The 23,941-nt window shown below is 34.1% G+C and overlaps 1 protein-coding gene across 9 annotated transcripts in view; it reads left to right on the top strand.

Moving 5' to 3' along the window:
* PRKACB (protein kinase cAMP-activated catalytic subunit beta) overlaps window positions 1-23,941 on the top strand; it is a 126,038-nt gene that overhangs the window by 63,341 nt on the left and 38,756 nt on the right. Inside the window, exons 1-3 of one of the 9 annotated variants that reach the window (XM_019413968.2) lie at window positions 8,727-8,878; window positions 18,136-18,159; window positions 20,077-20,100. The exons of 2 other annotated variants lie outside the window; for them this stretch is intronic. In XM_019413968.2, coding sequence (XP_019269513.1) covers window positions 8,869-8,878; window positions 18,136-18,159; window positions 20,077-20,100 — 58 coding nt within the window. In that variant the 5' untranslated portion in view covers window positions 8,727-8,868. Of the gene's footprint in view, window positions 1-8,726; window positions 8,879-9,153; window positions 9,473-18,135; window positions 18,160-20,076; window positions 20,101-23,941 lie in introns of those variants that run through there. 6 more of the 9 variants (XM_019413969.2, XM_053893271.1, XM_019413971.2 and 3 more) reach the window with 6 other exon arrangements.

Here is a 23,941-nt window from a genome sequence, read left to right as displayed (position 1 = left end):
GGTTTCATCTTTTAAAAAAATTTTTTTTAATGTTTATTCATTTTTTTGAGAGAGAGCGAGGGAGACACAGAATCTGAAGAGGATCCAGGCTGTCAGTACAGAGCCCAATGCAGGGCTCAAACTCACAAACTGTGAGATCATGATCTAGCCGAAGTCGGACGCTTAACCATCTGAGCCACCCACACGCCCCGGTTTCATCTTTTAAATATTCGAATTAATCATTTGCATTCATCTATTCATACTGGTTAGGGCTGCTAAGTAGCTTTTCTCTTGGGGTCTCCTTCCAGCCCCCTTCACATGTTGCTAAACTTCTCACAGTTTACTCATTACAGAGAGTCTAATCTTTTTAAAGTGTAGATACAGAGAGGAGTATTTTGATTAGTATATAAGCTAGTGGTCTCATTTTTAGCTTCTGTTGATTTTGCCACTGCTACATGGTTTTACGGTTCAAAACTGATCCCAAAGGATTTGATGTATCCTTGCACTTGATGTGATGACACTGACCCTTGTGGAGATCTTAGTGGTTCTTAAATAGGAGGGTGACCACCCTTTCCAGTGTTATGCTCATCCAAGGAATATACCATAGGATTTAGTTTCCTTAATTTATACTTCTGTGCCTTTTGATCCTGACTTCTATGTCAGGTTGAATGTGTGAGAAGGTTATCTTTTAGTTTAGCCCTTCCCCACCCTGTACCAAAATCAGCCTTCCTCTCTTTTTTTTTTTTTTTTTAAATTTTTTAATGTTTATTTATTTTTGAGACAGACAGAGACAGAGCATGAGCAGAGGAGGGGTAGAGAGAGCGGGAGACACAGAATCTGAAGCAGGCTCCAGGCTCTGAGCTGTCAGCGCAGAGCCTGAACGCAGGGCTCGAACTCACGAGCTGTGAGATCATGACCTGAGCTGAAGTCAGACGCTTAACCGACTGAGCCACCCAGGTGCCCCAGCCTTCCTCTCTTAAACATCTTATCCAGGGATAGCAGACTGGTTGTCTGTAACCCAAATGTAGCTCACAGATAATGTCTTGTTTCGTCCTCAAGGTATTTTTTAAAATAATTGAATTTGGTACCATTCTTTCATATAAAAATATAAAATACAATGGTTTTAAAACTAGAGATTTCATATTAATATGTGGACTTCATATTCTTGAAATATTAAAGAAGTTGATTTCAGTGGCCTCTTATTCCCATTAAGAACAAATGGGCAGCACTGAATGAATATCCTCTTTAATCAGGATTAATACTGTCTAATTTATGCTAACCTTTACTTCTATTGTTTTGCCTGTATGGCCTCTGTAGGCACTTAAATTTGGCCTATAGTGCCTCCATCGTTGAGCCTAAATCACCAGCTCACATTCTCTTTTCCTCTTTGATAAAGCTTACTTAGTGTGCCTTCCTACTCATGGGCCACAGATACTATCACTAAAATTCATGAAAGAAATTCTGGTAATTCTGAATCTTAGAAAGAACGGGGTCTAGGTTTTAATCCCTTTCTTTTAGAATCCTTGTTTTATTTTTAATGCGGATCTACTTCCTCCTTCCCTTTAATTAGTTTTGTTTACGACTGGGTATTAGGAAGGAACAGCCTTTATCTCACTCCAAAGGGTTTTTGTTAGATCATTCCCCCAAGCTAATGGATGCCTACCAGCCTTATATTTACATAATTAAGTTGTCCACTAAAGTGATTCTTCCCAGAACATAGAAGACCCGCTTCAAGCCACTGTCTCTACATCCATAGAGAAGCACTTGATAACTTTCTAAAAAACTAAGTATAATTTATATATACCATAAACTCACTTGTTATAAGTACAGTTCAATGTTTATTAATAAATTTATAGAATTTTGTAGCCATCATCACATTTCATTTTTAGAATATTTCCATCCCCTCAAAAAGTTCTTTTGTACCCTTCTGCAGTTAGTCTCCACTTCAACCTCAGACAAATCCTGATCTGTTTTGTATCCCTATAGATTTTTGTCCCTACAGATTTTCCTTTTCTGGACATTTTATATAAATGGAATTATACAATATGTAATGCAATCAATCAATGTTTCTGGCTTCTTGCACTTAGAATAATGTGTTTGAGGTTTATCCATGTTATAGAACATATCAACAATTTTACTGCTGAATTATAGCATGCTTTATGAAAATAACACATTTTCTTTATGCACTCAGGAATGTTTTTGGTTATTTGAATAACGTTTCTATAGACATTTGCATATAAGACTGAGTGGACAAATGCTTTCAGTTCTTTTAAGTAGATATCTAGGAGTAGAATTGCTGGGTCGTATGTTAAGTTTGTGTTTATTCTTTTAAGAAACTTCCAAATTGTTTTCTTAAGTGGTTTTGCCATTTTACATTGCCACCAGCAATGTATGAGGGCCAGATTCTTTACATTCTTGTCAATACTTGATATCATCAGTCTTTTTTATTATAACCATTCTGTTATACGTGAACTATTATTTCAGTGTGGTTTCAGTTTGTATTTCCCTAACGATTGATGATGTTGAGCATAATTTCATATGCTCTTATGAGCTGTTTGGGTATCTACTTTGGAGAAATGTGTTTTCAAATCTTTTGCCCACCTCCAAAATTTAGGATTTTTACCTTCTTACTATCAAGTCTTGAAAGTTCTTTGTATAGGCTGAACACAAGTTGTCAACCAAATAGATAACTTCCAAGTATTTCCTCTCATTCTATGGTTTGTCTTGTTTTCTTAAATGATCTCTTTGAAGAAGAAAAGTTTGCAATTTAATTAAGTCCAATTTATCATTTTTACCTTTATAGATTGTACTTTTGGTGCCAAATCCTAAGAAATCATTGTCTAACCCAAGGCAATGAAGATTCTTATTCTCTGCTCTCATCTAGAAATCCGTTTTTTAAGTTGTTTTGTATATGATGTGAGATACGGAGTGAAGTTCTTTTTTTTTTTTTTTCCTCTTCATATGGTTATCCAATTTTTACTGCACTTTTAATCCAATTTTTAGCATCAGCTATCAGTTTCTTTTAAAAAAAATATGCTGGAATTGAGTATTGTGATCCATGAAGATGAAATATTTCTCCATTTAACAGACAGCCTTTAATTTCTATGCAGTTTTCTACTTGTTAGTGAAGAAGTCTTGTTAAAATTGATTTTTTAAAGTTTATATTTAAATTCCAGTTAGTTAACAGTGTAATATTAGTTTTAGGTGTACAATATAGTGAATCAGTACTTCCATAAAACACTCGATGCTCATCACAGCAAGTGTGCTCTTAATCCCCATCACATTTTTTAGTCATCCTCCCACCCACCTTCCCTCTGGTAACCATCAGTTTGTTCTCTATAAGTTGAGAGTCTATTTCTTAGTTTGCCCTCCTGTCTTTTTTCCTTTTGCTCATTTGTTTTGTTTCTTAAAGTCCATATATGAGTGAAATCATTTGGTATTGTCTTTCTTTGACTGACTTATTTTGCTTAGCATAATACTCTAGCTCCATCCGTATGTTGCAAATAGCAAGATTTCATTCTTTTTTATGGCTGAGTAATATTCCATTGTGTGTGTGTGTGTGTGTGTGTGTGTGTGTGTGTGTGATTTTTAAGTATTTTATTTTTGTTAATACTCTTGTGAATGGAGTGATTTCTTTCACATTTGAATTGTTGTTCCTAGTGAATTAAAATCTAACTGATTTTTGTATATTAATCTTACATCCTATGATGTTAATAAACTTATTTATTAATTCTAGTAGTTTCTTTGTAGATTTTTAGAATTTTCTACATATATAATCATGTCATAAAAAAGCAAATAAAGACAGCTTTCTTTCTTATCAATCTGTATACCTTTTTCTTACCTCATTGCACTGGCAAGAATCTCTAACATAAAATGGCATAGAAGTGGTGAGTGTAGACATTCCTGCCTTATTCCCAGTCTTAGGGGACAAACATTCCGTCTTTCACCATTATATATGATGTAAGCTACGGAGTCCCCTACACACTTGCCCTTTATCAACTGGAGGAAATTCTCTACGAGTCCTAATTTGTTGAAAGCTTTGATCACAGGTGTTGAATTTTTGGAATACTTCTTCCTGTATATTCAGACAATTATGTAGTTTTGTCTTTTATTTTATTAATACAGGGTATTCCATTAATTGATTTTCAATGTTGAACCAACCTTGCATTCCTGGGATAAATCCTACGTGGTCGTGGTATATAATCCTTTTTCTATACTGCTGGGTTAGGTTTGTTAATATTTTGATAAAGATATTTGCATTGTGATGGATATTGGTCTGTAATTTTCTTTTGATCTTTGTCTAGCTTTGGTATCAGACATTATGGAATAAGTTGGGAAGTGTCACATCCTCCTCTTTATTTTGAAAAAGTTTATATGGAATTGATATTATATCTTTGGATGTTTCATAGAATTCCCCAGTGAAGCCATATGGACCTGAGCTTTTCTTTGTGAGAAAAATTTTAATTATTAATTCAACATTTTAATTTGTTCACGGGTATCTTCAGATTTTCTATTTCTTCTTGAGCTAGTTCCAGCACCTGTGTCTTTCTGTGAATTTGTCCATCTCACCTAAGTTATATAATCAAGATAAAGTTGTTTATAGTATTCCTTTATAATTTTTTAAATTCATCTAGTGTCAGGGGTGATGTTGTCTTTTCATTTTTGATTTGGGTAATTAGTATCTTCTCTATTTTGTCTTATTTTGTTTTGTCATGTTTTGTTTTAATTTTTCATCAGTCTAGCTTTATCAGTAAGACTTTTGGACTTACTCATTTTCTCTGTTGTTTTCTATCTTCTATTTCACTGAAGTCTGTTCTGATCTGCTGTTTGGTTTTGGTTTAATTTGATCTTTTCTCTTGAGTTTCTTAAGGTGGAAGCTTAAATTATTGTTTGAGACCTTCCATTTTTTCTAATATAGGTGTTTAAATCTACAAATTTCCTTCTAAGCTCTGCTTTGTCTACATTTCATAAATGTTGATTTTTTGTAGGTTCTTTTACATTCAGTTCAAAATATTTTCTTATTGCCCTTTGGATTTCTTTGTGATTTAAATCCAAATATTTCAGGATTTCCAAATTTTCTGTTACTAATTTCTTTTTTTGTTTGTGTTTTTTTTTTGAGAAAGAGAGACAGAGAGACAGAGAGAGACAGAGTGTGATGGGGGAGGGGCAGAGAGAGAGGGAGACACAGAATCTGAAGCAGGCTCCAGGCTCTGAGCTGTAAGCACAGAGCCCAACGCCAGCCTTGAACTCACAAACCCCGAGATCATGACCTGAGCTGAAGTCCAACATTCAACCAACAGCCACCCAGGCGCCCTCCATCTGTTGCTGATTCCTAATTTAATTCTGTTGTGATCAAAGAACATATTTTGAATGATTTTTCAGTCCTTTCAAATTTGAAATTTGTTATAGTATTTAGCCTATGCTTAATGTGGAAATTTCCATGTGTGCTTGAAAATACTATGTATTTTGATGATGTTAGGTGCTGTGTTTTATAAATGTCAAAATTTAATGGTATTATTCAAAGTTTTCTCCATCTTTGCTGATTTTCTGTCTAGTTTTCCCATGAATTATTGAGAGGGGAATATTGACATCTTCAAATACAATTGTTGAATAATGACGCCCTCCTTTCGATTCTCTCATTTTTGTTTTAGTATTTGGAGGCTGTTTTTTTTTCAGTGCATATGCATTTCTAATTGTTAACTCTCTCAGATGTATTGGCCTTTTTATCATTATGAAATGTCTTTTTTTGTCTGAAGTACTGTTTTGTTTTTTTTTTTTCTCTTGAAGTCTATTTTGTCTGATACTGATTTAGGTACTCCAGCTGTCTTGTGGTTACTATTTTCATGGTATATCTTTTTCTTTTCCTTTTCCTTTCAACCTACTTGTATCCTTAAATCTGAAGTGTGGCTCTTGTAGACAGGATATAGTTGGTCCCTGCTTTTTTCTTTTTTTAATCCTGCCTTTTTTTTTTATCCAGTCTGATAATTTCTGCCTTTGATCCATCTTTGTTCCATTCACATTCAGTGTAATTATTGATATGGTTGGATTTACATCTTCTACTGTGCTGTTTGTTTTCAGTATGTCTTACAGTTTTTGTTGTTATTGTTTCCTTTTCATTTCTTTAGTGTTAAACAAATATTTATTAGGTGTCATTTTAATTTTTCTTTGTTTTTTAACTAAATTTTTAAAAGATATTTTCATACTGTTTGATTTAGGGGTTATAATGTACATTTTATCTTATCGCATTCTACTTCAGGATAAATCTAGTAAATCTATTTAAATCTAGTAAATCTATTTTGATCCAAGATAGCTCCATATCTTCTCCAACTCTGTGTTATTATTTTCACACATATTACATGTGTATTTTTGTAAAACTCAGCAATGCAATTTCATACAGCTGAAGTCCTTTAAAGAAATTAAGAGAACAGAAAAGTATGTATTTATAAAATCTTTTACTTCTATTTTTACCATTTCCAGCATTTTTCATTTCTTCCTGTCAATTGAGTATTGCCTAGTGTCATTTCCTTTCATCCTGAATGACATCCTTAAGTATTTCTGCTTGCAACAAACATTCTCAGTTGTTTATTTGGGAATGTCTTTATTTCACCTTTGTTTTTGAGGGATAATATTTTGGATAGAGAATTTTTGTGAACGGGTTTGTTTCTTTTTTCTCTTGGCACTCTGAAGATATCATTCCACTGCCTTCTAACCTCTCTTATTTCTGTTAGAAAGTCATTGATCATATTGCTTTTTCCTTGTGCATGATTAGCCATTTTTCTCTTGCTGCTTTTAAGATTTTGTCTTTGTCTTTCAAAAACTTGACTATGATGTGTCTAGGTATGAATCTCTTTGGTTTATTCTAGTTGATATTATTTGAACTCCTGGATCTGTTGGGTAATGTTTTCCACATTGGACTTTCAACCATTATTCTTGAAATATTTTTTCTTTGCCCTTTGTCTTTCTGCACTCTTTTTAGGATTCCTATTACATGTATGTTGGTACCCTTGATATCCCGCAAATATGTGAGGATCTGTTCATTTTTCTCCAGTCTTTTGTTCTTTGTATTCTTCGGTCTGGATATTTCTGTTCATCTGTCTTCAAGTTCACTAATTAAGTCTTTGCCCTCCTCAGATCTTCTGTTGGGCCTACGTAGTGAGTTTGTAAATTTTGGTTATTGTACTTTCAAAGTCTATGATTTTTATGTTGTAAATAGTTTCTCTTTCTGTATTGAAACTCTCCTTCTTATATCATTGTCATTATAATTTCCTTTAATTCTTTAAACGTAATTTTCTTTTATTCTTTGATGTATTTATCATAGCTGTTTTGTCTGCCAAATCCTATATTTTGACCTATTCAGAGACATTTTCTATTGACTACCTTTTCTCTTCATTATTGTCACATATTTTTGTCAAAAAACACTGATTGTTTTAAAATACTATTTTTGTGGCACTTCTGGATTCTGATTCTCTTTTCTTCCTGGTTGTATGTATATATGTATGTATGTATTTATTTTTAATAACTTTTTTGGCCTTAATATATGGACTGTCCCCCATGGTGTCTGGCTGCTAATTTCTCTGCTAGGAATTACCCTGTGTCTTTGTAACTTAGTTGTTATTCAGTGATTGATCAGAGGTTGTCCTCAAACGCTGTGAGCAAGTCTGCATTTGTGGGTTGAGGAGCACATTCAGTGTTTTCACTTGAAGCGGTTTTCAAGTCTGTACCAGCTTTAAATTTCTGTAGGGTCCTCTGGGGTCTCCCCTACAGGAATAGCTTCCCAGTTAGCTAGGGATATGTTTACGTCCTCTCTGACTCTCTCATTTCCATTTTCTGTGTTAAATTTCTTGCTAGACTACCAGTCTGCTGCTCACCCCTACCAAGGCCACAACTTGAGACTAGCAAAGCTGGACACTTGCCCTGTTCATTTCCTACAGTTTGCTTTTTTTATTGACAACATCACTTGTGTGGGATTTTTTGGCCTGCTCTGTATACCACGTCAGCCCCTCTGGCAGCAAAGCTGCTAGTTGTCAAGGCCAGCCCCACCTGATGGAAGTACTGCACTGACTGAGCTGTTGGGGGAACAGGAGTAGCACTGAGCAAGACCACCTTAGACTCCCACCGTTCTTATACAGAGTTCAGCAGTTTTTCGTGAATAAATGCTTCTCAATTTACTGTTTGTGATTGCTAGGTTCCCAGAGCCATGAAGTCATCGTTTTTGGCAATTTTGTCCAGCTTCTTAGTTGTTTCGTAGGAGATTTTCTGGCTTATTCATGGCCCCATCACCAGAAGTCCTAGCTCACCTGGGAGCTTTTCAAATGGCAAGTTCACTTGCTGAAGTTCCACTTAATGAGGTACCATTCTATAGATCCTTTGTACCATTTTGGTACAAAATTTAGGTCTCTGGGAATCAGAACAGTCTGTTCATCATGCCATCCAGTCTGCCCACCTTGCTATACAATCTGTCGTCTTAATCCTTTTTGATGTAAGGAATCTCACACTTCAACAATGATCACCAGTAACTTTTTGTATGTTATTCCCTTTTGAAAACCATGTTACTGGCATCTGACGCTGTTTGTAATGCCGAATCGAATAGAAGTTTGTAAATGCATTTTATGATTCTGCTTTATAAATGAAATCTATAGTGTTGTGTTTTGTCTCTTCCGTAATACAGAATGTTTAAATGGTTAACATTTGTGCTGCAGTATAGCTTTCTGGCTCATGAAAAATGAAAGCTATCAGCGATCTGGGCAATAAGATTCATCGCCAATAGTCACTAGCAACAGCACACAGCATTTTAATATCAGTGAGGTCCACAGCTAGCAGTAAGAGCTGGTGTAATTGAAAGACGTTTAGGTGCAATCATTCTGCTGTTTGTTCCTTGCCAGGTTCAACATGGGATTGTGTGAGTATTTGAAGAAAACAGCAATTTTTTTTAGATCTTTGAAAGATGTAAAAAGGGTAGATAACTGCTTAAATTTAAGAAACGTGGTAATTTTTAAATCATGTGGCTCTAAAATAAAAAGATATTTTATTTGTCTTGCTTGATTAAAGCTTTAGAAAAGCTACTCCTTGGTTACAAGTGAACCGATAATTCTGGTCTAATGTTGCCGTGGTAACAACTCATGCTGATATAATTGAGAACATCTTATACATCCTGGTTTGAACATTTTCTCCCTGCCATTTTGAGTTGTTCTAGTGGTATATGAAGGAGGCTAGAATAACCAGCTTGAAAGAAATTAAATCTAGTTATACACATCTTTGGCATTAATCTGATGTTTACTAGTGATATCTCATGCTGGGCAGTTATGCTTTGCTTCTAGGGGCTTTTCTTTTTTAAACAAAAGAAAGCTATTTTCATTTTCTGTGTGCTGCATGTTCCAGTGTATGTGTTTACACCATCGGTTCTTCCACCTCTAGAGATTAGCATAACTCCCTTTGCTGTTGGATTGTTGTTTTGAGCAATATGTTTTGGAAAGGTTGGTTTTCATCATGAGTGGTAAGTATGCTCTCGGAGCCACTGCAGCTATATTTTTTTAGAAATATTTAACTATACGAGGGAAAAATATTTTCTAAAGGGGCAATTGTAAAGCCAGAGCTACAGTGAATTACATTTTCTATTGATGCTTTTGCATTTTGGCATTATAGTAATTTGTTTTTAAAATCCATTGAGAACTGTGAACAAGTAAAACCACTATTAATAGTCGATACCAATAATCATTTTCTAATTTTCTTTATGGTTTGATTTATTGTATTCATTAAATACTGTTGTTACTAATTGTGTTATAAATTAGTGAGTAAAAGACCCACCGTGATAAGGGAGGAATTTCTTTTTATTATCTGATCCTGAAGATAATTGAACTTTCCATTTATTGGCTTTGTCATTCTAATGTTAAGTCTTGTTAGCTTCTTTTTTATTACATTAAAAAAAACCCTAGTCTTGAATAAGATGCTGCCAGAATTTTGTTGGTTTACTGGTTGCTTTTAACTACAGTTCTTTGAGAAATAGAGATTTAATGATGAAATAAATATGTGCATTTTGGTTTTAGAGGCTTTATTAAAATTTTTCAGAGATACTTTTTTGGGGGAAATAATTTGTTAGAATAAGTACTTTCATGATCATTAGTTTCCTTTTATGTTTTTATAATGTGACTTATTTTTTTGAAACATTTCCAAAAATGCTTTTTGAGAAAATATCTTACAGTATATACTGCAGTTTATCATAGGGTGAGAGCTGTTCACTTTAAGCCAAACCTGCAGCTAAAAATAGATATCCTGTTGTTAGAGTGAGAAATATTTGCTTACAGCATAATTCATTAGCATCTTTTTGCTTAACTAAAGAGGATATTTATAAGTTAACCCTTGAATTGAAGACATTTTTAGGAAAACTGTTATATTATTTTTCTTATAACGTAACAGTCTATAATTTACACTTAAAAGATTTGGAATTGGAATCCAGAACCTGAGAGAGTTGGATTTTTGCTATATAAGGATAGAATTCAAAACAGATGTACCTTTTCTTCCATAAATGAAGATCACCTCATTACTGCCAGTAAATATTCTTTTCTCCTGTTTCCATATAACATAAGCCTCTTCCACACTGTTAACTATTTGTTTGTGAAATGATGTTAGACATTAATGGACGTTTTTATATGCAAGACATTAAGAATTGTTATTGTTATTTTCCTGTTATTTTCCTGTTAGTAGACAGATCCTTCTGAATTAGTGTTTTAAATTTGGGCTAATATTTACAAAATTAACATGTTAACATTTCTTAGGATTTCTATGGGTATCAAAATTGAATATGCCTGGTTTTCATACTTTAAATATTAGATTTCTTTGACTCTGGCCAATGCGTGTTTTCTCTTTGAAAGTTCGGTATAAAACAGAATTTTTAGGTAGCCACTGTGGTGTTCTAGAGGTTTTACAGTTGGATGTATTGGTTGTAGCTGAAGAAGATTGTTGCTGCTTCTCTATTGCTTTATTTCTCTTCGAAGAATCTATGGATTATTCAGGTAGTATTTGATACACTTGGCCATATTGGCTTGTCTAACACAGGAATCATAGTAATCACAATTAGACATTCTGACTTTTCAGTATTGTCCAATTTCAACTAATTTTACTCCTGTCATAAGTGGTTACAAGCCTTAGCCATCAAAAGGTGGAAAATTACAAATGAAGTGTGATTTTATTTGTAAAAATAAGCAAATGTTAGACTTTTTCATCTGAGTTTATAGCCATACATGTGGTATTTATGTGCACGTGGTATTTTTCTAGTTAAAAAGCTACTCTTTTTCTCCTTCCTGCCTATTAAGTGTTAGGTTTCTCAGAGAATCTATCTTTGGACCTCTCTTAATGCTATATTCTCTCTGAATGATCTCATCCATGCCCACATCTTCAGATGTTACCTGAACATTCAGTTCAAAAGTGAATTTTCTTTCTATCCCAAATCTATTCCTTTTTCATTGATCCTGATTTCTGTTAATAATCCCAGACCCACACAGGAATTTAAAACAGAAACCTTGTAGTCATTCCTAACTTGTTTTTAACCCACCCCAGGCATGCACTCAGCCATTAACTTCTATTGATTCTACATCAGAAATGTCTCGGAAATCACTCAATTTTCTCTAGTCTCACTAACACTGGGAATGCCTAAGATTAGGTATTCTGTATATTCTCAGCCCTATTGCAGTAACTGCTTCACTCGTTTCTCAGCTTCCAGTTTTATATCCCTCCAGACCACTTAATGTGCTGCCATTTTTTAAATGCCAGTATGCCCATTTCATAACCCAACATGAAAACTTTCAGTTATTCCTTATTGTATCTAATATCAAGGTTAAACTCCTTAAAGTAAGGCATGTAAGATCAGTTACCTACCATTCTGGCTTTATCTGCATCTCTTTCATAAAGTTCTGATCTAGCTATACTACATATTATGCCCTGCTACCTTTTCATATGTATGTATTTTATCATAAAAATTATGAAAACCAGCTATGCTTTTCAAATGCCTTCATCATTGACTCTGTAGAGTTAGGTGATTCCCCTATACTCCCAAAACAATTTTTGTATTATACTGAAGTTCTATCCTGGCATGTCAGTTTCCAGTCTCCAAACTTTGAACTCCTTCAGTAGAGGGTAGTGGTGCTGAGTTCATCTATGTGTTTCCCATAGTTTACCCCTATGCACCAAACATAGTAATGAATTCATAGATTCTTGTAGAATAAACGAATGACTAAAAACTACCCATATTTGAGTACTTTTCTTACGTTATCAATGAAAAATACCAGTCATGTATTTTAATTTTTGGTTCATATGCTTATCAGAATATAACTAGCACCCTTATTCCAAAATTCCAGATGAGAACTCTTATTGGCCTAGCTCCAGTGGAGAGCAAATCTCTGAAGAAGCTTACCCTACTATGAATGACAGGAAAGTTACAGAATTGATCACAAACATTTACTTAACTCCCCTTTCTAGGTCTATATTTTCTAGATTAAAAATATAAGGACACAAAACTGGAAAATCAGTGTATCAGTTTTGATTTTAAGAAAGTGTACTTGCCCAGAAATGTGCACTATCAGATTAAAGATCAGACACCAAAGTCTAAGTGACAGTTTTACTTTGAGGAGCTTGCCTTCATGGAAAATAAGTAGATAGTAGTTTCACTCTCACTAACTTGGAGGGATGGATGAAGCTTACAAGAAAGAGACTTGTGGAGATGAGTAGAAGATCCAACACTTGTGATTACTTTCGTTTTAAAACTTTCTGGACATCCAAGAATTTGTTAGACTATTCCAAGTTGAAAACGTGGCTATTCTACTTCCAGATATAACAGGGCTCTTCCCTGACTTGGTAGGTATCACCACCGGCCAGATACCCTGTAGTCCTAGCTCCACTCCCATTTCTGAAAGTCCCTGTATTATTTAACTGATAATATGAATATGTACCAATTAAAATATCTGAGAAGTTGATTCTAACACTCTCAAAATAGGAGGTGAGAAAAACTACCTTATTTGGGTGTATTTGTAAAGTTTTTAAAAAAAAAATTTTTTTAACGTTTATTTATTTTTGAGACAGAGAGAGACAGAGCATGAACAGGGGAGGGGCTGAGAGAGAGGGAGACACAGAATCTGAAACAGGCTCCAGGCTCTGAGCTGTCAGCCCAGAGCCCAACGCGGGGCTTGAACTCACGGACCGTGAGATCATGACCTGAGCCGAAGTCGGAAGCTTAACCGACCGAGCCACCCAGGTGCCCCAAAGTTTTAAAAGGTTTCTCATTGTTTAAAAATGGATAAACAAGAAAAGCAACAATATGGAGCCTATGAAAGATTATGCATCACTTAAGGATAAATCACAGACTTCAGGAGGAAAAGAGTGAACTTATATTTTGAAAATATTTGTGGGAAGGGTTTAAAAATAAGAAACTATAGGTAGTCTGTGTTCAATTCTTAAAAATTCCAAGTGAACATGAATCTGTGTTTACTTGAATGATAAAAGAAAGAGAGAGAGACTAGGATGAAAAGAACTGGCTGAGAGGCAGGAACAGAAAAGGAATACTAATGATATGATAAGGGATGGTTATAAGAAGATGAACCTGGTATTTGCAGAACATAAAGCTGCCTTAGAAGCATTAAAAAGCAAAATAATCACTGCAGGAAAGTAAATTAATGATATGAAGAACTAGCTTGATAAATCCTACTAGAATGTCAGGGGAACGGACAAGATAAAAGTTATGAAATAAAAAGTATGTCAGATAAAAGTAGGAAACTCTACATTGAACGAATAGCATTCCTTCAGAACAGATGATGACTAATAAAACAGGAGCAATAATAAAAAATATGATTGAGGAAAACTCCTTAGTTGGAAAAAAACTCTGAATCTGTAGACTCAAAGAGCTCATTGTATTTTGACAAAGATTAACACAAACACCAACACCTAAATATATCCCTTTTTTTTAAAAAGCTTATTTCCTTATTTTAAGAGAGAGAGAGCACAAGAGGGAGAGGGGGCGCAGAGAAAGAGAGGAAACAGAGAATCCCAAGCAGGCTCCACGCTGCCAGCACAGAGCCCAATGTGAGGCTTGAATTCACAAACCGTGAGATCATAACCTGAGCTGAAACCAAGAGTCTGACGCTCAACCGACTGAGCCACCCAGGTGCCCCAATACCTGAATACATCCTGATAGGAGTTTTGAATTTCTAAGGTAAAAAGCTCTACAAACATCTAGCTATCTTTGCATCTTACAACTTAACACAAAACTTGTCTTATAAAGAAAAAAAATCCAAACAGATCAGATCATTTGAAAAGCTTTCTAGAGCAAAGATTAATGAAGACACAAGAGTATCTAGAAATGCTGAATAAAATGTATCAAGCATCCCTTGAAATGAATATCTGAATTCACAAGAATATAATAGAAACCCTCAGTGTACAGAAAGTGAAGTGGTAAATGAAAATCTTAGGTGTAAGGGGAAGCATACTTTGACTACCCTGAGGAGATTTTCATTCCTTGGCTAGCCAAAGGGCTTTCATTTTAAATGGCCTCACCGAGACAGAAGACAATTTATTAGATCCATGCATCTTAGGATTTCTTAGACCCCTATGTAAAGCCAGGATCCTCAAAGGATTGTAACCTCAGTGAAAGCATAGTTGAGAAAATAAAACCTCTCCACTGACACAGGGCAAAAATAAGGAAGCTTGTATTTCTTGGCCTAGATTCCTGGGGACTTGGGAGGAATGTGTGTATGTGTGTGGGATGCCTCTCCTGAGAGTTTGTAATCAACTGCTTCTCCAGTAAATTTCACATTTTAATCTGTATTAATTATGTGGTTTAAGAATCACCAATAAAATAAAATAAAATTATTGTGGCAGTCCCAGGCTAGTAACATCCACGGGATGCCAGGCAGAAGCTAATACAAAACATATTCCCAAGTCAAACCCTGCAGGTTTATCATAGATAAAGCCCAACTGAACTTTAAATTCACAATCCAGGGATGCCTGGGTGGCTCAGTCGGTTAAGTGTCCGACTTCGGCTTAGGTCATCATCTCAAGGCTCATGAGTTCAAGCCCCTCATCGGGCTCTGTGCTGACAGCTCAGAGCCTGGAGCCTGCTTTGGATTCTGTCTCCATCTCTTTCTGTCCCTCTCCAGCTCATGCTCTCTCTCTCTCTCTCTCTTTCTTTCAAAAATAAATGAACGTTAAAAAAATTAAACATAAATTCACAATCCAAAATCAAAATAGATACACACACATCTACTATAAACAATATTCAGCAAATATAACAGGATTAGACCTTTCCAAGAATGTCAAGAGGTAGAATTGTCACAGACTACCATTTAAAATTAATAATCACACAAAAACATATATAAGAGAAAAAAGACCAGGCATCTCTAACAGAACCTCAAAACATATAAAACAAAATTGACCATTTAGAAGGAGAAATTGTAAATATGTAAGATTTATTGATATTTATAAAGAGTGTTATGCTAGTATAACTCATATAATCACCTAGTAACGGGGGAATACACAGAAATGTATAGAACACTCAACTAAACATATTCAAGATATTTTAAAGAATTGACATATAGGCCATAGTCTCTGCCCACAAAGCAATTAAGTTTAATCAGTAAAAAAGACTAATTGAACAGATTAACAAACACAAAAATATTATATTTAGGGATTACAAAAAGTCAAATAACTCACAGGTCAAGAATAAACTCATGAAGTTAAAATTCAGCTATCAATGAGAATTTGTGGGGTACAGCTAAAGTGGATTTAGAGACAAATTTTTAAATGCTTATGTTAGGAAAGGAGAAGGACATTAATGATGTAAGTACTCAAGTAAATAAGTAGAGAGAGCAAGGCAAGGTTAATCAAAGGAAGAAAAAGACTAAGGAAGACATGAGCAAAAACCAGTAGAATAGAAAATAAAAATCCATCAGAACCGAAGGTTAGTTCGTGGAAAAGACTTTTGAAAGAACTGATGAGAACTGTACCTATTTAAGATTTAATCATAATTAAAATCTTTTTTCAAAACTTAACAAAATTAGGACTGGGCAGTTTTCCAGTCAAGTTCTAGGAAATATTCAAAGAATGAAAATTTCAGTCTGGTACAAAATCTTTCAAAGAACTGAAAAAGAGGAGATACTCTTAAATTTATTTATTGAGTCAAGTAGAGCTTTACAAGTAAAGTATGGGAAAAGAAAATTAATTAGAAACATTGTCTCTGAGGTTAGGAACAGGAAACGGATGCTCATTGTCTGTTTCTGTACAGTATTGAACTCTTAGTCATAACCTGCACAGTAAGTAAGGCAATAAAAAAATGGATGGAACAAAATTGTCATTATTCACAGATGATAGGTCTGCTTAGAGAATTCAAGAGAATCTACCAATGTTATTTTAGAATTAATAAGAGAGTTTGCCAGATACAGTAAGATCAATATATAAACATCAGTTATACATCAGTAATAAACAAATGGTAATTTTTAATACTTTTTGCTTTAATAAATTTTGCTTTTACAATAGCAACCCAAACTCTAAAGAACCTAGGACTAAATCTAATAAAACATAATAAGACTTTTAAGGAAAAAAATTATAAAATTTTACTGAGAGACATTTACCTAATCTTTAACAAGAAGATATGAATTCAGGGGCCCCTGGGTGGCTCAGTCGGTTAAACATCCGACGCTTGATTTCAGCTCAGGTCATGATCTCATGGTTCATGAGTTCACGCTCCACATTGGGCTCTGTGCTGACATCGCAGAGCCTGCTTGGGATCCTCTCACTCTCTTTCTCTCTCTCTCCCTCTCTCTCTCTCTCTCTGTTTCTCTCTCTCTGTCTTCCTCTCTCTATGCCCCTCCCCTGCTGGTTCTCTCTCTCTCTCTCTCTCTCTGTCTCAAAAATAAATAAACATAAAAAGATATGATTTCATATTCATTATATTAGTGACACATTTTGTTGAGGGTATGGGTCATCAAAGATATGGTGGCAAAATAAACTTGCACAACATATATTGAGCCACTTACTGTATTACTGTGTGGTAAAGTTGAAAATGTACACACCCTATCAACTAGGGATCCACTCCCAGCTCTATACTGTCTGATAGCAAGACAGAATATTTTAATTCAGAACTGAATGGAAAATCCTTAGCATATGACTGTGATAGATACAATATTACTCTAAGAAAAAGTCTCTGAACAATTAGGGAAGTAAAGCACATTTCTTGAAAGAGCATTTTAAAGATTACTTGGGTTGTTTATGGCTAGAAATTTAGCTTAAGTTTTTATTACCTCATCCTGTCAGCATCCAGCTTCTCTAATCAAACATGACTTGGATGGCCAAGAAAATCCACAGCATCCCTAAATAGAGAGCAAGTTGGGAGAGAAAGCATGTACATAACATGAGCTGTGAATTAGTACACTATGTGGATTCATGGTATATTCATCTCTCTATGTACATATTAGTTAAATGAATTAATGTTTCTGTAATTTGATCATTTACATATATGTCTCACAAAAAATTATTTTGTTAACAGGTTAGTGAAAGTTAGTCAATTATACTGTTCACTTGTAACCAAGACTTGACAAAGAATTAACCAATAAAAAAAGTATAAGAAAAAGAAAGAGGAATAAAATAGATAATGCAATAGGAAATATAGTTTCTATCGCCTGTTAAATTTCCAAACACCCATTCATCTGTGATTTTGTGCAAGACCAAATGATATCTTAGAAAACAAAAGTAGGCCTAGTCCCATCCACTGAAATGTACAAATGCATTGCAGTAAAGTTATTTTTTACACTCACTATAAATTCTAAGATTATAGTGAACTTGCTCTGAGTGAACTTGCTTGAATATGGCGAAGCAAATAAAGCATCCCTTGAGCAAAGTGAACACACTGCTCTACACATTAAAGGGATAGAATATGATATTTTTTAACAGATTTCTAGAATAGGGTTTGGCTGGTTAAAAAAAAAAAAAAAATATATATATATAAAGAATGTGTTGTAAGCCTTAGATAAAAACACTTTTGAATATGGATGCCCAAGTATTTTTCATTCTATTTCTATGTGTAAATATACTAATGAGCATATGGGTAGATACTTCTTGTGGGTATGTTATTTGATGTGTTATTTAATCTGTTTAACTTATTTATTCCTTTTGACCAAGCACGCAAATCATCAGAAGCATCTGGTAGGAAACCATTTTTTACAGAATAATTCTGTTGCTTTGTTGCTATAAATTGCATTTTTATTAGGTATTTTGTGGCAACTAGAATGTTTTATATTTAGTTTACTGAATATATTTGTAGTGCAGTGTATGTGTGTGGGGTTATTCTTAAAAAGAACCATTGTAGAGCTCTAAACAGGGGTGTGTTTGAAATAGGGGCGCCAGAACACAGACACTTAACTAGATTTACACTTTCCAGAGGTTTTGGAAGGGATTGTACTGTTCTGTTATTTGCTGATAGAACTTGGTGTTTTCATAGGTAATTAACCTCCGTTTCCATCATGTTCTGTGCTTTCTGATATATACCAAATAACTCTTAGACTAATGCTTTGATTAAGGTAAAGGAGGAAGATGAAAATAATTTAATTGCAGAGATCAGGAGGTCCATGAATTATAATCTAAAAAGTAAAAAGTTTTAAACTATTATTTCAAAAAAGGTATTAAGAAACTTACCACTCTTTATAGTACCTGATACGTTCTCCTTCCCTCGTAGGAGATTTTAGAGGAATAGCCCCCTCCCTTATTCCCTACATAGATAGCCATCAAAGTTTAAGCCCCAGGCCTCAAATCCCCACCATCACTGCTCTTTACTCCATCTGGCTCCCCTCTTCCTTAGCAAATGATCTTGCTTCTTGTTTTCCAGAACAAATAGGGTCTACCAATTGTGACTAACTCTGTTTACCCCCTTTCCTTCAGACACATTGAAAAGCATCACCCTGGCAAACAGTTACCCTCATGTTTGGGCACCTGCTTACCTACACACTTCACCCCTCACTGCTACAGGGCACTTATACCCTATGCTGCAGCTGTGCAAGTCAGTTGCCAATGCTGGGATAAACCATGATACTTCCTCCATACCTTATTATTATTTTAACATTTATTTATTATTGAGAGACAGAGAGAGACAGAGCATGAATATGGGAGGGGCAGAGAGAGGAAGAGACACAGAATCTGAAGCAGGCCCCAGGCTCTGAGCTGCCAGCACAGAGCCCCACGTGCGGCTCAGACTCACAAACTGAGACATCATGACCCAAGCCAAAGTTGGACGCCCAACCGACTGAGCACCCTTACTTCCTCCATACCTTTTTACACAAGATCATCCCAGCCTAGAATCCCTTCTTCCTCAACTTTATCTGGTAGAGGAACTCTGTCCTTAAGACTTAACATAATGCTGTGTCCTCTATGCCTTATTTTTACCTACCAATTTCCTCTTTTGAGCTCTTATAGTACCTTATGATTCCCTTAGTTGTAGTTTTTGTCATATTGCATTCTAATGTTTCATCTCTCTCCCCGTTAGCTTTTCACCTCTTTAACAATGTAAATATATGTGTTCTTTGTAGTGTTCCCAAAGTCTCGCTCAATTTCTGGCACCACAAAACAGTGCTCAATAAATGTTGTTAAAAAGATTGTTAAAACTGGCACCAAGGAAGTAAATGCCTGAAAGACACTAATGTCTTTCAAAAGGGAGTTAACAAAGTTTTGAAATTAATGTTGTTTTTCCTACAGTAGAGTTTCAAATACATAACACAAGTCCAGTGATGGTATTGCAATAGTTACAGGCTGTGTATTTCAATACATACACCACTTCACATTGTTAGCACTATTGCTCTGAGAGTTAAAAGTTTTTGTTAGTTGTTTTAAGAATTAGAATGGTATTGATTTTGACACTAAACAACAAGTACTGATTTTATTTCTTTAGCATTTAATTGTAAGATGTCCTATTTGAATATGTGCTGTCAAAATATTGAGTTTCTGTATTAATGTTCTATTTCTATACATAATATTCTGAGACAATGTATATAGGTGACTTCGTGCTAATATGTTGTTTTCATGAGCGTTATTTAATCATTGTTTAATTAATTTTTTTTTTTTGAATACAAGCTTGCTCCTCTTCAGAAGTATCTGGTAGGCAACTACTTTTTAATAAAACAAATGTTACCCTTCCAACTTTTTCTTTGGTTGTTTGCAAGTTGTTATGCTCCTCATAAGTTATATTTGTATAAAGTATACAGAGTTAATACAATATTTTAGTTGATGGACGAAATGGTTTAGCTTTATATTGAGTTTGGTCTATAGAAATGATTTATATTGCACTTTTTATGTGATATTTTAGAAACAACAAATATAGCACTGGAAAGTAGTGGGAGTTGTGCAGGGTAGCAGAAGAAAGATTAATACACACCACTTAAATTAGATAACCCAGATTAATGAATGTTTTTTTTAAATAAAATATACTGTTGTAAATTTTGAACAAAATAGCTACTATTTGAATATTTACCCCAGAGAGTTCATATTGTTTTGTTCTATTTTCTGTTTGTTTCTCTTTTCTTTTTTCTGACATACATTAAATAAAAGTTTAATAAAGCTGTGTTTTTATTGTAAAAGACGTGTTAGAGAGGGAGGTGACACTTCTCTCATTACGATAAACTAGAGAAATAAACATCTGGAGTAATTGTAATCTATAATAGTAATAGATTTCTAAACTCTTCTTGAAAAACATGAATGATAACCTCTTTTAAGCATTGGAAAATGGCATACTATAACTAACAACATGCTCTTGTTATATAATAAGCAGTAATGTAGTATAGTTAACACAGAAACCAAAAGTGCCTGATAAATACATTTTCTAAATCTAATTAATGAAACATTCTTATTCATTGTAAAATTATCTGCATATTATGGAATAAAGATAAGCCATACTTGACTTTTTAATGAATTTTCCTAATGTTTAAAATGAACTTTGTAATCTAATTTTTAAATTATGTCCTGTGTATAAATATATTCAAAAACATTTTGAGGGTGATAAGAATTACATTTTTTGTACACTTGTGGAAACACGTAAAAATTGTCACTTTGTTTCTTCTTTCTTTATCTCATGAGTGTGGGTAAACATTCCTATTTGTAGGAATAGATTCCTGTGGTATGCTCATTTCTGCAGAATACAATGCAATCTCTAAATGATACAAATTGAAAAGAATATAAATTTATTTGGAAAATATATATATAATTGAAATATATACTCCTAGGAAGAAACTGATTTAATTTTTGGTGTGCCCTTTTCATTTTTTGTAGTACTTTATTGACTGTTACAGAACACAATATACTTGCAGAAAAATTCTTCATTGAGATCTTTTCCTAAGGAGAGTTATTAATCGCTGTAAGGTGCTTAGCTACCCATAATCGTGGAGCTAAGAAATACTAGGACCAATATTATAATTCAGATGTGCCAAGCTCCAAAACTTAGGGCTGTTTCAGGCTATCACAATGGTTTAAACTGTTAAATGTAGGTATCGTATACATATTAGAGCACAATAAGAAAACCAAAATATTTAGAACTTCCAGTTCTAAAGTCTGGAAGTCTGGATTGAATGTGCTGCAGTGTTTGAATGTGGCTGTCTCTCCCACCACTTATTTTGTTAATTAGCTGCCAACACCTTATGTCAGTGGGTATAAATTTTTTAAACAACCAGAGAAAAACATTTAGAAAGTGAAATTCACCACTGTCTAAAAATAATAAAAACCAAAGCAAATACATGTGGTTCTAGATTGCCTATTGTTTTTAGAGTTATTCATAACCCAGCATATTGTGAAATATTTTATTTCTGGTGTTTGTATTTATAAGATGTATATTTTGGTTAACTTATATTTTTACAGAGTTAACTATGTTCATCTTTGCATCTGAGTAGTGCACATATAAACTAGAGATTTTCTGTGTGTATATATACTTACGTGATTAAAAATGTTTCGAAAAGAGTTTGCTTCATGGAAGTATTTAATGACATTATAATTAATGCTTATCCTTACTCTAAAAGGGAATCTCCTTATTTGTTGAAATAATTCACAAAATTTAATAACTTTGATTCATACCTATTCTGATAATTTTCATGTAAGACCTTTTTGAGAACTGTTACTTCCTTTCTGTAACGTTACTTATCAGTGAACTTGGAACATTGATGAGTACAGAGAACATTTCAAAGAATTTCCTGAATATCCTATTAGCAAATGAAATTAAGTAGTGCCTGAAATTTTTTGTCTAGCTCATTCACCAAGTAGGGAAAAGGAAGTTTTCTTGCAGTACATGCACCATCTTTGGCCAATAACGCCAGTCCTTCCATTGACCAGTTACTTTTTTCTTAACTCCAGATCCACTTAGCAGGAAGTGACAGGAGAAGCTGAAATAGGATGTTGAGAATTTTTTTTTTTCTTTCCCTGATTCTCTTGCTTGTCTCCAAATTATCTATACTCATGCAGGCATCTGGAGAGTTTATACTGCAACTTGATGTGCAAGTTCTAAAAATAGAAGATAACCAAAAACATTTTTCAAAGGAAATCAGATGTATATTTTGGGAATCACAAATTGTTGTTTCTTAAAAGCCACAGTTGCATTTATCAGGAAATTATGTTTTTAATTTATCATAGCTGTCATCTCTAAAGCAATGCCATTGCAAATATGTCTGCTCCATGCAAAAGAATACATAAATTAAATAAACACAATCTTACTTATAAAACCACTCTTCTTCAGTTGTAACTAGTACATTAACTTTTAGAAGTAGGATGGCCTGAACCATCCTAAACTCAAAATGTAAGACTTATCCACCCCCAAATCCACCCCCGGGAAGAATGAGATCATATCTGCATAATGAGGTACAATTATTTGATTCATTGTTTTGGTGGAGGAGATTTTCATACAATGGGGGAGAGTCTAATTTTAAAAATTATTTTTCTCAAATTTTCTAAAATAGGTATTTTGAGAGTATTTTACAGCAAAATACAGTGACAGTTTATATAAAGTAGTAAAATAATGTCTTCAGAAATGAACACTTTAGTGTCACTTAAAAACTAACGTCTGCTCTTGGTGCTTGTCATCACCATTTTGAAATCTCAAAACCCTTAGAATGCCAACAGCCTTTTTGGTTAGTAACAGTGTTTTGGCAATGTTCTTTTACAAAAGTGAAGGAGGAAATAATAACATATATCTTAAAATGCCTCACTTTAATACCAGTACATCATTAGAGACCTCATTAAAGAATTTATGAGCCTCTCACTTCCAATGTTTGGTCTTTTCTTCTTATCATCATCATCATCACTCTTAGTATTTCTGAAATAAATGCCAGGGTGCCACTCTAAGTTCATTTTGCCTAGCCTTTTACTATTTCAACACCATTTAAATTCTATTGTCTTCTTCATTTTTAGATTTAGATATCCGAGGAATACTCAGAACTTCCAAACAAAAAGAAATACTAAAATAAATACCTCTTGAATCACCAGGTTTTGCTCTCAGACCTAACTGTAAGAACAAGAATACATTTTGTTAATGCCATCTTATCTCTGGAATCCTTTTCCTATTTGTTTTTAAATGCCTGAAGTCATTTTGTAAACAGAAGTCATTATAAAAACTTCGTGGAAAGAAAATGAGAAAGAGGAAACCTTTTAAATGATTCGTCATTTAACAAATCTAAAACTTGAAACCACAGCTTGATAATGTGGCTGTTATTGATCACTAGATAAACATCTGGTTTTGAACGCTTTAGTGTACATTTTAGATTAGGCATTCAGGCATGTAGTTTTGTTCTAAATACAGAATGAGATTTTTTTAAGCTGTTTGAGTGTTTTGTTTTTGGTGTTTTGTTCTGTTTTTGTCTTTGGTGGCCATCCTTTATATGTAGCCTATGTTCTTCCCTTTTCTCTCTGCCTTCAGCAGAGAAAACACAAATCCAATAATATAAATCTTTATAAACCTGAAAAC

Source organism: Panthera pardus, unplaced genomic scaffold (genome assembly GCF_024362965.1).
Source record: "Panthera pardus isolate Hobbes unplaced genomic scaffold, ASM2436296v1 HiC_scaffold_11, whole genome shotgun sequence".
Classification (NCBI taxonomy): domain Eukaryota; kingdom Metazoa; phylum Chordata; class Mammalia; order Carnivora; family Felidae; genus Panthera; species Panthera pardus.
The sequence above is the reverse complement of the archived record's forward strand: the minus strand, read 5'-3'. Positions and strand labels throughout refer to the sequence as shown.